This window comes from Poecilia latipinna, unplaced genomic scaffold (assembly GCF_001443285.1).
Source record: "Poecilia latipinna isolate Pla-1442-1.1 unplaced genomic scaffold, P_latipinna-1.0 Scaffold2052, whole genome shotgun sequence".
Taxonomy (NCBI): Eukaryota; Metazoa; Chordata; class Actinopteri; order Cyprinodontiformes; family Poeciliidae; genus Poecilia; species Poecilia latipinna.
This window is the reverse complement of record NW_015114668.1, coordinates 1-11,297: the sequence shown is the minus strand read 5'-3', so window position 1 is coordinate 11,297 and position 11,297 is coordinate 1. Positions and strand designations below refer to the sequence as shown.

The 11,297-nt window shown below is 39.2% G+C and overlaps 1 protein-coding gene and 1 long non-coding RNA gene across 2 annotated transcripts in view; both read left to right on the top strand.

Annotated features, from left to right (window-relative positions):
* The window catches only part of LOC106935973 (ephrin-B2a-like), a 34,615-nt gene extending 32,229 nt beyond the window's left edge, over positions 1 to 2,386 (top strand). Inside the window, exon 5 of the mRNA XM_015016726.1 lies at positions 1,208 to 2,386. Within this exon, the coding sequence (XP_014872212.1) occupies positions 1,208 to 1,614 (407 nt within the window). The 3' untranslated portion in view covers positions 1,615 to 2,386. The remainder of the gene's footprint in view (positions 1 to 1,207) is intronic.
* Positions 2,387 to 9,014: 6,628 nt separating this feature from the next.
* LOC106935971 (uncharacterized) lies at positions 9,015 to 9,767 on the top strand. The gene is made up of 3 exons (XR_001422023.1): positions 9,015 to 9,050; positions 9,490 to 9,528; positions 9,648 to 9,767. It is a non-coding gene; the product is annotated as an uncharacterized LOC106935971 (long non-coding RNA).
* The last annotated feature ends 1,530 nt before the right edge of the window (positions 9,768 to 11,297 follow it).

Genomic DNA, 11,297 nt, shown 5'->3' with positions numbered 1-11,297 from the left:
GTGCTTTATCCATAGGACCTGTTTTGTCCCTATTCTCAAGAATCACTGATTTTGCAAATATCATGACTTTATTCTTGTAACTAAACAAAAAGCACCTGCAGCTCAATAAATACTCCGTCATAAAACTCACATATAAATCTGAGTCAGATCTTTTATTTTGAAGTCCCCCAGCTCTGGCTTCCTGTTGCATGTTGCTTAAAACGGAGCAGCAGCTTGGAGTGAAACTCTTCTAGCTTTTGTTTAAAAAAGTTACATCTTATCCGCTCCTATTCAAATTCAGCAAAGACTTCAACCTTGAAAGTAGGGCAATCAGCGGCTGGTCGGAGATCCCGGAAAGCTGCACTCAGATAAATTGCGTTTTGAAAGACATAAAAACTAACTTGATTTTCTGGCTAAAGGCCCCAGAGGGGCAGAGAAATAGAAATATTTGATACGGTCATGAAACATCAATTATGGAAGGCAAGCTGTGCTCTGACTCCCAGCGATGGACGCTCTGGTTCTGATCCAACACTGAAGGCTGGGAGCGTGTGGCTCTGCCCGGGGCCAGCAGCATCACTGCAGCATCGCCACAGCGTCGCTGCAGCATCGCCACAGCGAAGCCCCCGAGTGGTTCTGAGGCCCAAATGCTCTGCTAACAGAGAGATGTCTAATCCATGTTCAACAAACCAAAGGCTGAAACGTTTATGATCGATTTGGACGGAAAGTTTCAGGAATATTCAAGATCAGCTGAGCAGGAAATTTTGTTTCCTTCTCCTTCCTGCATTCAGGTTCTACGACGGCGCGTTTTTACCATCGTAAAGGAGTCCATTAAAAACAAACAAACAAAAAAAACTTTTAGAACTTTTCAAATTTGGGAAATGTTTTTTTCTAGAAAATTTCTGAGATGAATCTAAAGCTTATTTTCAACTGTTGAAACCCAGAAATTTTTTTCCTAGCAAATTTTTGATCAGTCTCAAAATTTCTGAGTTTTTTCATACAAATTTTTGACTTTTAAAACTCAGAAATGTCCACATTTCTTTCTAAAAGGCGTTTTTTTTTTTGTAGAAATTTAGCTTTCCAAGGATTGTGGGGCACGCTCCAGTCATTCAGAAGGCTACAAATGGCCCCCGCGCCGCACTTTGAACAGCCTTGTTGCTCGACTTGTTGTTCTGGATCAGTCCCAGAGTTCTGGTTGGTTCTGACCCGCTCTCTCTCTCTGTTCCTCCAGATAAATCCAAAGCAGAAGACGGCGGCGGCTCCGGCGGCGGGAAATCGTCCAGCGCCATCGGCTCCGAGGTGGCCATCTTTGTGGGCATCGCCTCAGGCAGCGTCATCTTCATCATCATCATCGTCATGCTGGTCCTGCTGCTGCTCAAGTACCGGCGGCGGCACCGCAAGCACTCGCCGCAGCACACGGCCACGCTGTCGCTCAGCACGCTGGCCACGCCCAAACGCGGCGGCGGCGGCGGCAACAACAACGGCTCTGAGCCCAGCGACATCATCATCCCGCTCAGGACTGCTGACAGCGTCTTCTGCCCGCACTACGAGAAGGTGAGCGGGGACTACGGACACCCCGTCTACATCGTTCAGGAGATGCCGCCGCAGAGCCCCGCCAACATCTACTACAAGGTCTGAGGGCCGGGAAAACGAAAACGCAGAACCCGGACGAGCCCCCGGTCGGAGCGAAACGAACCGCCCCGCTCTTCCTCTCTGTTGACTCCTCCTCCTCCTCTCCTCTGATGTTTCGTCACTAGTCGTTTCCTCTCTGAGTTTTTGCCCTTCGCTCCGGTTCGGTCACCGCCGGCGCAGACGATGGGGACGAGTAGCGAAGCCGCCGCCGTCGCTCGCCGGGAAGCGGAACGGACAGCCTCTTCTTCGTTTTCGTCCACCGGGATTAAGTGAGTGGGATGGATGGATTTATGGATGTGAAAGTTTCTGAAAGTGTGAGGAAAAGACAGACTGCTGTTTTGGAAACAGAGACTTTAACGATGGGAGAAAAAGCAGGAAGTGGGCGGAGCTTGAACTCAGCTGAGCGGATTTACCAGCGGGATGCAGAGAGATTCCCACGCCGGACCTTCTGTGGGACTTTCACCCACTCACCTGTCCACCCACATGACTACCATCACACAAACACTCACCTGTGCACAGAAACAGACTCGCGGGTCAAAGTGACGTGTTGTCGATCACAGCATCTCTCCTCATCCTCAGCTCGGTTTTATTTTGCGTTTTACTTGAAGGTTTAGAGAAAAAAAAAGATCGAGTCTCTTTGTTTAGTTCCACATTTACTGGTTTTGTTCATATCTGTTTTTTATACTTTTACGACGGCGTATCAGGGCCACTATGGGTAGAAAAAAAGGAGAAAATTTCTGCCAAAAAAAATCAAACATTAATGTCTGAAGTTTTCTAGGAAAAAACGTAAAAATTTCAGAATTCCCAAATTCAAAATATTGCGATAAAAAGAAATTAATCTCAGATTTTCTAGAAAGGACTTAAAATATTCTGAGCTCAGTCGTAACTTTGTGAGAAAGAGAATAATCTCAGAAATTGTATAGAAAAAACAGAATTTTCTGAAGTACGAAAGTTGAAATATTCCTATAAAAATCTCAGAAAATTTAATATTAATGTCAGAAAATTTCTAGAAAGATTTGGACATTTCTGTTCAAATCTTTGAAAATTTTAAAATTTTCGACTCGAAGCTCAGAAAATTTCTGAAACTCAAAATGTTTGACTTTATGAGGTCAGAAAATTGCAAAATGTTCTAGACCATGTCTATCTTTACAAGCTCACAAAATGTTCAAGTTTTTTTTTTAAATTACTCTCAAAATTTCTGAGCTTTTTTTCACAAATTTTAAACTTTTGGAGTCAGGAATTGTCCAAGTTATTTCTTGAAAATTTCTTACATTAATCCAAAAAATTTCAGAGTTTTCTTCTTTCAAATTTTCAACATTTTTAGCTCAGAAAATCATTGAGATTAATGTAGAAATTTCTGATTTTTTATTTTTATTTTTTGCAGACGTTTCCTCCTCCTTTACTTTGTTTCCCGTCTGCAGCGGCCCTGCTGCGACGCCGTAATCCTCTGGAATAGTTCGAGTGCAGATAGCGTTTCTTCCCCGATGTGTCATTGCAGCTCACGCGTGGCAGCAGCTCAGTTGAAAACAGGAGGAGGTGGAGGACTTTTCTCTTGCATAGCGCAGCACTTTTGACCCCTCCTTTTTTACGCTCGTCCCTCCACTCTCCTCCGCCGGAGAGAGACGCGGTGACGTCCGGAGATGGGAGAGCGGCCGTGACCCGTCGGGGCCGCCACAGGGGCAATAAGAAATCCAGTTCGCCTTACTGCTGTAAGAGGTCAGAGGTCAGAGCGAAGCAGTTCTAGGTACTGTAACGGGACCCCCCAGGGGTCCGGTGATGACTAAGGGTACCCTAAGGGCCCAAAATTCAGCCTGGCCGGTGCTCTCCTATTCTTTTCTGTAAAGCACAGGAACATCAGCTTAAACCTTCACTGTTTTCAGCCTCCATTAGCATTTCCTTTGTGTGAGTTTTCAATTCTCTTTCTTTTTACATCCAATATATGTACATTTAAAAAGTAAAAAAGGACATTAAAAGATGAAAAAAAATAAGATGATAAAATTTATTTATGATAGACACAGAGCACAGGTGTTGTCAGGCGGAGTGGAGAGGAAGAAACTAATTTTAATATATAAGTGGTATAAGTGCACATTATGCAATCTAGGTTTTGATTATTTGATATCTGGATGGTTCGGGTCCCGGCTCCGTCTGCGAGTTTTCCCAACCCAAAATAAGGTGCAGAGTAGCCGTTTGTCCCAAAGGAAAGTTCCCAGTGTGCCCGATTCTCCTCATACACACCCTCCATGTTCCCCATGCATGTGTGTGTTCGTGTGTGTGTGTGTGTGTCAGTGACTTCACGCAGCATCTCAGCAGTGACTTAGGCCTCTCCCTGAGCATTTATCAGCCCATTGTTCGCATCTCCATCGATTCATGAGCATCAAATTTCACCGAAAAAGCCAAGCCTTGTATTATCTGAGGTTTGTGCCTCTGAGAGGCTACAAAATCTGCAAATATGCAATTCTTATTTATTTTTTTAATCAATTCTAAAAGAAAAAAGTGTTCTTAACCACTGAAAGATGTAACAACAAACCAACATAACAAAATGAGTCTGTTTATTTTTTTTATTGTTTTTTTTTTTGGACATTTTTTTTCTGTTTTTACTGCAAAAACAACAAAACTTACTGGATATTTTGGTCAAGTTTTTAGTGCAAAATCTTAGAACAATTGAAATAAGACAAAACTAACTTAAAATGAACATTTTAGCAAGATACAGGAGCTTGTTTTAAATCAATAATTGATATTGATGAAAACATTAATAGATCCACCAGCAGATTATTTCACTTGGGGAAAAATTTCTTACTATAAATAAAATACTCTTGACTTGAAACTAGGGCTGTAGCTTACAATTATTTTAGTAATGAATTATTCTGGTGATTAATCGATTATTCTGGTGATTAATCGATTATTCTGAATGATTAATCGATTAATCGGATTGGTACATTCTGCACATTTTCATTAAACCACTTAAGCCTGTTTTTTTACATGATACTAGACATTCATAAAAGGAATGAAATAAGCAAACAATTCAGTTACTTTTTCCAGTTAAGAAAATAAAAATAGCGTTGCCTAAAATGCAGAGGCAGCATTTCTTTGGTGGTGTTTGTTTGTAGCAAAAGATGCATCTGCCGCTAAAAAAGTATTACATGCTGATGATTATTTACTATATGAATAATTTAATAGCATAAGTTGCTTAATAGGATTTTTTTTACATAATTTAAACCAGATGAAGCTAAAAAATATTTGATTTCTATGTAGAACGTATTTAGAGATAAAGGTTTTTCATTTTAATTGCTAAATGTATATATTTTTTGTACAGTTTAGACTTAACTGCAATGACTGTTTTATCCTTTCAGCAAATGGCCTTTTTTTGAATCTGTACGCTCCAGTTAGCAATTAATTGATTGTCTTAACAATCGATTAATCACAACTTATTCGATTAATCGTTTCAGGTTTACTTAAAACAAGCTCCTATTTCTTGCAGAAAAGTTATTTGTAAGTTATTTTTGTCTCATTTCAAACGTACTCGGAGGTTTCCAGTAGAATCTAGACTAAAGTAATCGTAATCATTTGTGTTTTTGCAGTGTTGACTACGTGCCGTAGTGCAAACTGTGAAAAACGAAACCATGACAAAGCATCAGTAACAGAACCTGGACAGGTATTTAGAGGTGGAGGAAAAGCGAAAAACAAAAAAAAGACACAAACACAAACAGAAGAATGGCTTTTTAGTTGCTTTCTGTCTGCGGCAGAATCTGACAATCTCCTTAGTTTCTTTGAATCTGGCGTCCTTTTCTCAGCCGCCGCTTGGCTGCAGCTCTGCGGCGCCTGAAACGCTGTAGCGGCGCCGCGGCGGCCTGCAGGCGGCGGCCTGGGGGAAGCACCCCAGGCGACTGTAAAATGCCTTGCTCGTATGGTCAGCCCTTGGTCACTTGACTCAGTAAATTTGCACCGTACTTCTGTAGGTAAGAACCTGTAAATACATTAATGTTTGTATTGTATATGGATCCTGGGTTGTTACAATAGCCTTATTCACCTTTGTAGGAAAGTAAATGAAAAAAAGAAAAAGTGGATTACACTTCAGTAAAACAGAGCATACTACTTTTTTGGTAAATAGCTTATGTAAATATTGACCAGAACCCAATAAAAAACATTTTTTATAAACTCTTAAAGTAAGATGTTTTGTATAAAATTTGAATTTTTTGCTATGTATTTTAGCTAGCGCTCTATGGAAAGCCCGTGTCCTCCCCACTTCCTCCCGTTTTGCACTGTTTCCATGGTAATTTGGTTTAAAAAAAAGAAAAAAAAGAGAAAAGTTGCCAAACCGACTGCTGCATATTTGTGCCATAAGTGTGTACCATAAATATTTATTAAATTAGTTTGTTTTTTTCTCTCTCTCTCTCTCTCTCTTATGTTCCGTTGATGGTTTTATTTCAGTCCAGTTTGTAAGTAACAGTATTATATTTGCATCGTTTATCGTCTGCCCCGTTTTATTTCGTCATGTCACGGTTACAGCTCCCTCGTTCCTCGCAGTGTCAGATGGCCCAGATTGTGACGAAGATTAAAAAAGAAAAAAAGAAAAGACATTTTGAAATTCGGAATTTTAAATTAATTTCGAAGAGGATAAATGACACACATTCCACCAGTCTGTTACAAACTGAAAATGTTTTTCAATAAAATGTTTTTCCTATGGACACGCTGTCTGGGAGTGCTTTGTGAATTTGAAAAATAACGTCTTATTACTGTCTTTTTACAATTTATTACCAATTATTACAGATTATTACTGCCTTATTACTCTCTTTTTATGGTCCAGATTCTAATAACATAATATTCCAGTAGTAGAGCATTTTTCATTACAGCCTGTTGTTAATTACTGATATGTTATTATAACTAATGAGAATTAATACTTTTCTTGTAAAATTTAAAAAAAAAAAAAAAACAGGTGTTTGCGTGAGAAGTTGCCTGTCCCTAATACACCTGAAGGAGATGGGAACTTAATGTGGAAGCAATCCGGCAGCAGCAAAGACATTAGCAACGATCCTAACAAGTTTTAGCCCAAATGATGCTAAAGAACGCAGATGTTTTAAAATATAACAGTACTTTCAAAAATGGCAGCTTTAGCTTTTGTTTAGCTGGACATAATAAAAAATTACTTATAGGTTTGTTATGGTTGCTAACTCCTAGCTAGCACTAGCTAGCTGATCCTAGTTTGGAGATAGCACTCTAGTTTAAAACGGGAGCAATGTGCAAAAAAACATGAAAAAAAGATGCTTTGAACCAGATTTAGCTTAAGCTAAGTTCCTCCTGTTGTCCCAGAGCAGCTGAGTTAATTAATCTAAAACCTTCCTGTAGCGAATGCTAGCTGCTACAAGACGTTAGAAAGTATAATTTTTCTGTGAGTGACGGTTACCCCTGGCAACCAGGTTTTGTTTTAACACTAGTTGGATTTAATAAAGTTTGCTGTCTGAAGCAAACTTAGCTAGTCACCAATTCAAATGTATAATTCATGTTAGCATCTTAACACTTTACAATCTGCAGTTTCATTCGCCATATTGGATTGTTTACTATTCTGATGTCAGAACATGTTAAAAAAATGAATGTTTCAGCGTTTAAATTGAATGTGCAGAAGAATATAATTAAGGTATTTATATGTACATAATAAAGTAGGTAATTATTCATGAATTGACCCAAAACTCTGGAAAACTTGCTTTTGGTGTTTATTGGTCACAGTGTTCAGAGACTGATTTACGCTTTTTTCTTTTATTCTGTACCAAAGTTCGTATCTGGGATCCTTTCATTTCAATTTTCCAATAAAACTGAACCAGGGGTGTCCAAAGTGTGGCGCGAGGGCCATTTGCGGTCACTCGGATGTTTTTGTATGGACCCTGAATGATACAGGTTTGTCTCACCAGCTCAGGTGTTGATGCAGATGGAAACCTTATTTTATTCAATTAGGACAAAACTATTAAAACTTTAAATTTAAACTTTAAATAAAGAAAATGTGAAACTTATTGAGGTTTTGTATCTTCCTACAGAAAGAAAGATCATACACTTTGTTTTAAATAAAATGTTATGTTTATTGTTGAGCAGGAACCAAATTCTCAATAAAACTTTATGATTTAGTTAAAAAAAATAAAATGTTGGATTATCAGCACCTCTGAGTTGATGATGTTGGCTCACGTAACAAAAAAAAAAAAAGTCTGGACACCCCTGAACTAAAAGCTAATAAGATTTTAAAGAGTTGACGTTATCTTCAGATATAGATAAATACTTACAGCTCTTACAGTTTTATATATTTGTATTTTGCTCCTACAAGAGGACAACAATCTTTAGGTCTGTTTGGATTTGGTATGAAAGTAAAGCGGGATTCATAACAGTGTTTCTGTATATTGTAGTAACATTAACAGCTAACGCAGAGCTGCAGTGTTTGCAGTCAAGTTTGATCTGCTGTCTCCACGTTAGCTCACTCCCTGATGTAATATGGACACACTGATTACAGGATCATGTTCCCCATCTGTGCTTAGGGCCAAATTATCCTTAAGCCAGTGAGTCACTCTTGTTTTTTTGGCCGCTACGTTCAGGCAGCTAGCCTGTGCAACCAGCTCTGCTGCCAGTGAGTCAGGACAACGTCCTGCCAAAACACGGCCAGGCAGAGACACAAACCCAGCAGGCTGCCATCTCTCTTCCACCTCTGCAGACCTGAAAATCAGTTCATCACCAAAGCTCTCTGCTCAGCCAGAGTCAGCAAGATTATAGCTGTGACGGCCAAACGACCAGCTAGCCAGCCAGCTAAGCTTCTGGGCCTAGCCTGCTAGATTAGCATGCTCAGATTTTTGGCTTTGTGTGGGAATCAACTCATTCTGCATTTGTTCACAGTCCAATCGAACATCTGTGGGATGTTCTGGACAAACAACAAACAGGATAATAACAGTTTTTATTGCAGTTTAGTTTTATTTCATATAGTAACTATTGTTTGTCTAATAAAGTTTTAATTGTTTTTTTTACAGTGGGTTTGCTAGTTTTATTACTTATAAAACTATATGTAATATAGTTTTATAACTATAGCCTATTTTAGTTTAAGGCTAAAATATTTTAAACTAAAATAAGCATATAAGCCAAATGTAGTAAATATGTAGATTAATGTACATACGAGCTGCATATCAGGCAATATGGAGCTAATATATTAGCATAAGTCAATGCTAAGTGCTACTACTCCCTTTAACATTGACTTACTAAATAGAGTAATCAGGGGTGTCCAAAGTGGGTCCTGGAGGCCCGGCATCCTGCATGTTTTAGTTCTCTCCCTGGTTTAACGCACCTGCATCAAATGATGGCTCGTTAGAGACCTAGGAGGAACATTGACAAGCTGAAAAGGTTGTTGCTACCACCAGGGAGAGAACTAAAACATGCAGGATGCCGGCCCTCGAGGACCGACTTTGGACACCCCTGGAGTAAGTCAATGCAAGTACACACATTTTAGTGATATCCCATAGGCTAGTGATAGCATTTAGGCTAACCATACCATTTTAGTTATCTTGAGTTCATACACACATTTTTCCATACTGAGTTGACTAATATACTGGTAGACATTTTTGTATTTATGAATCTGTTTATTAGCCTTTCCAACTGATGTGAAATTGATGTCATTTCTCCAGTCTAGTGCTAGATTTACGCGTTTGTTTTGGTTGTATTTACCCATGATGCCCTGCGCTATAGTTACCTTCCTGATTTTTTTGAGGCGGCCAGTGTTACGAATTCATGCCTCCCGAAACAAACGGGACTTTCTAGAGAAATGATGTTGAGTTCATATAATGTGTTTAGAGAACGAGTTTAAATCAAATCAGACGTTTTTGTGACTTAAATTTGACTTGCGTCTCCGTCTCTGTTCAGTCCAAACAAAGAAATTCGCCAAAAAAAGGAAACCAAGAGGTACTCACCATCTTTTTGTTGTTTTTCTTCATTATCTAACACACCAGCTGCACCAAATATCTAAGATATTAAAGCCACAGGCGATATATCCATCATTTCTAACCACATTGTCTTCAAAGCCCTCTCGTTATGAGACGGCAGCCGAAAAATAAAAACGTCTTCATGATGCCGGAGTTCGCCTGCCGACTGTTTATCAGGAAAAACGGAGATGCCTGCGAGGCCGGGGTGGAAACAGAAAACAAGCCGAGCCTCGAATCGTTCAGTTTTCCCACGGTGGTCCGTCATCTCCCGGATCTTTGATGGTGAGGAGGATGTTTTCCCTGCTTAATGTTTCTGTTTTATCTCCCTGACTTTCGCGCAGCAGAGCGCAGCGCTGGCGAGGGGCGACGGAGCGTTGCGGGGTTTTAATGGGTTTTTCATTTTGACGAGGCTGAAGGGTTTATCCTGGGGGTTCGTTCGGGGTTGCAGGCTCCTAACCTCTCCGTATATCTGTAGTTCAACATTGTTCAGAACCGTTTGGGCCCGGTTTGAATCCTCTGAGTGAAGGAAATTAAATCTGATTGGTCACTCGCACTAGAGCTGTCAGTTTGTTCTTGGTGTTAAGATCCTTTTGTTGTTTGATAATGTTTGGACTCGACTCTGATGTTGAAAATTGGTAACAAATGCTAAAGTTAGCTAAAATGCATTCAATAGCATTGACTCCATTCAGTATACAAACATTAGTGTAAACGCTGAAGTAGCTACATTAGCTATTTTAGTCAGTAGCATGTAGGAAGCATGTGGACTAACATTGACTCGCTCCATGCTAAACACATACGATAGACCAAAAATTAGCTAAAATGTATATCAGGCTAACATTAGCATGATGGCTACATGCTACCTTTCTACAGTTCTTGCCCCCCTTAACGCAAATATGTAGACACGTCCTTGTCTGTTTTGGATGTATAAATCTGCTCACATGTTTTTATGGGATGAAGATGATGCATCCTGCACTAGAACAGCTTTTGATTAGAGAAAAACTGCTGCGTGATCTGACACTGTTTGATGTTTTAGCTTTTTATTCCTGGTGTTTATGAGGAAAGGCTGGACCAAACTGCACAGAAACATCTCGGGTTTCAACACGGGAGTTTTGATTTCTTCTCACGTCACCGAAACATGAGGGAGTGTAAACAAGATGAGCCATCAGGTTGATTTTTACTTTAGGGAGATAATCCCACACGGATTCCTGCAGCCTGACTCAGACCAGTCGTTCGTCATCATCTCAAATATCACACAAAAATTACATTTCCTGGATATCCAGGAAAACACCTTTTGAACTCACTCAGCTTAATATTTTATTTACCCTTTAATATTTTCATCTATTTCTGTAGAAATAATCCCAGTTAATTTCTTGATAAACACGCCCTGCTGATACAGAGGTAAATATTTTGAAGCATTTGAAGCCAGAGTTGGGTAGTAACTGCTTACATTTATTTACTCAATTACATTTACTTGAGTAACTTTATTATGAAGTACAGTAAAATTTACAAAACAAACAGAACAAACAAATTTGAAATTTAGCTAAAGATTCTGGTGACTTTCTAGTTAAATTTCTATTTTTTTTCTAGAACATTTCAAAATGTAACATTATTTCTAGATTTGTTTTAACTTGTCAAGCTTTGAATATTTTGCTTTCCTAGAAAATTTCAGTGATTAACTTAATTTTTTCTAGAACTTTTTGTCTTCAGATTCAGAAATGTCTTTGATTTTCTAGAAAAAATTCAGTTATT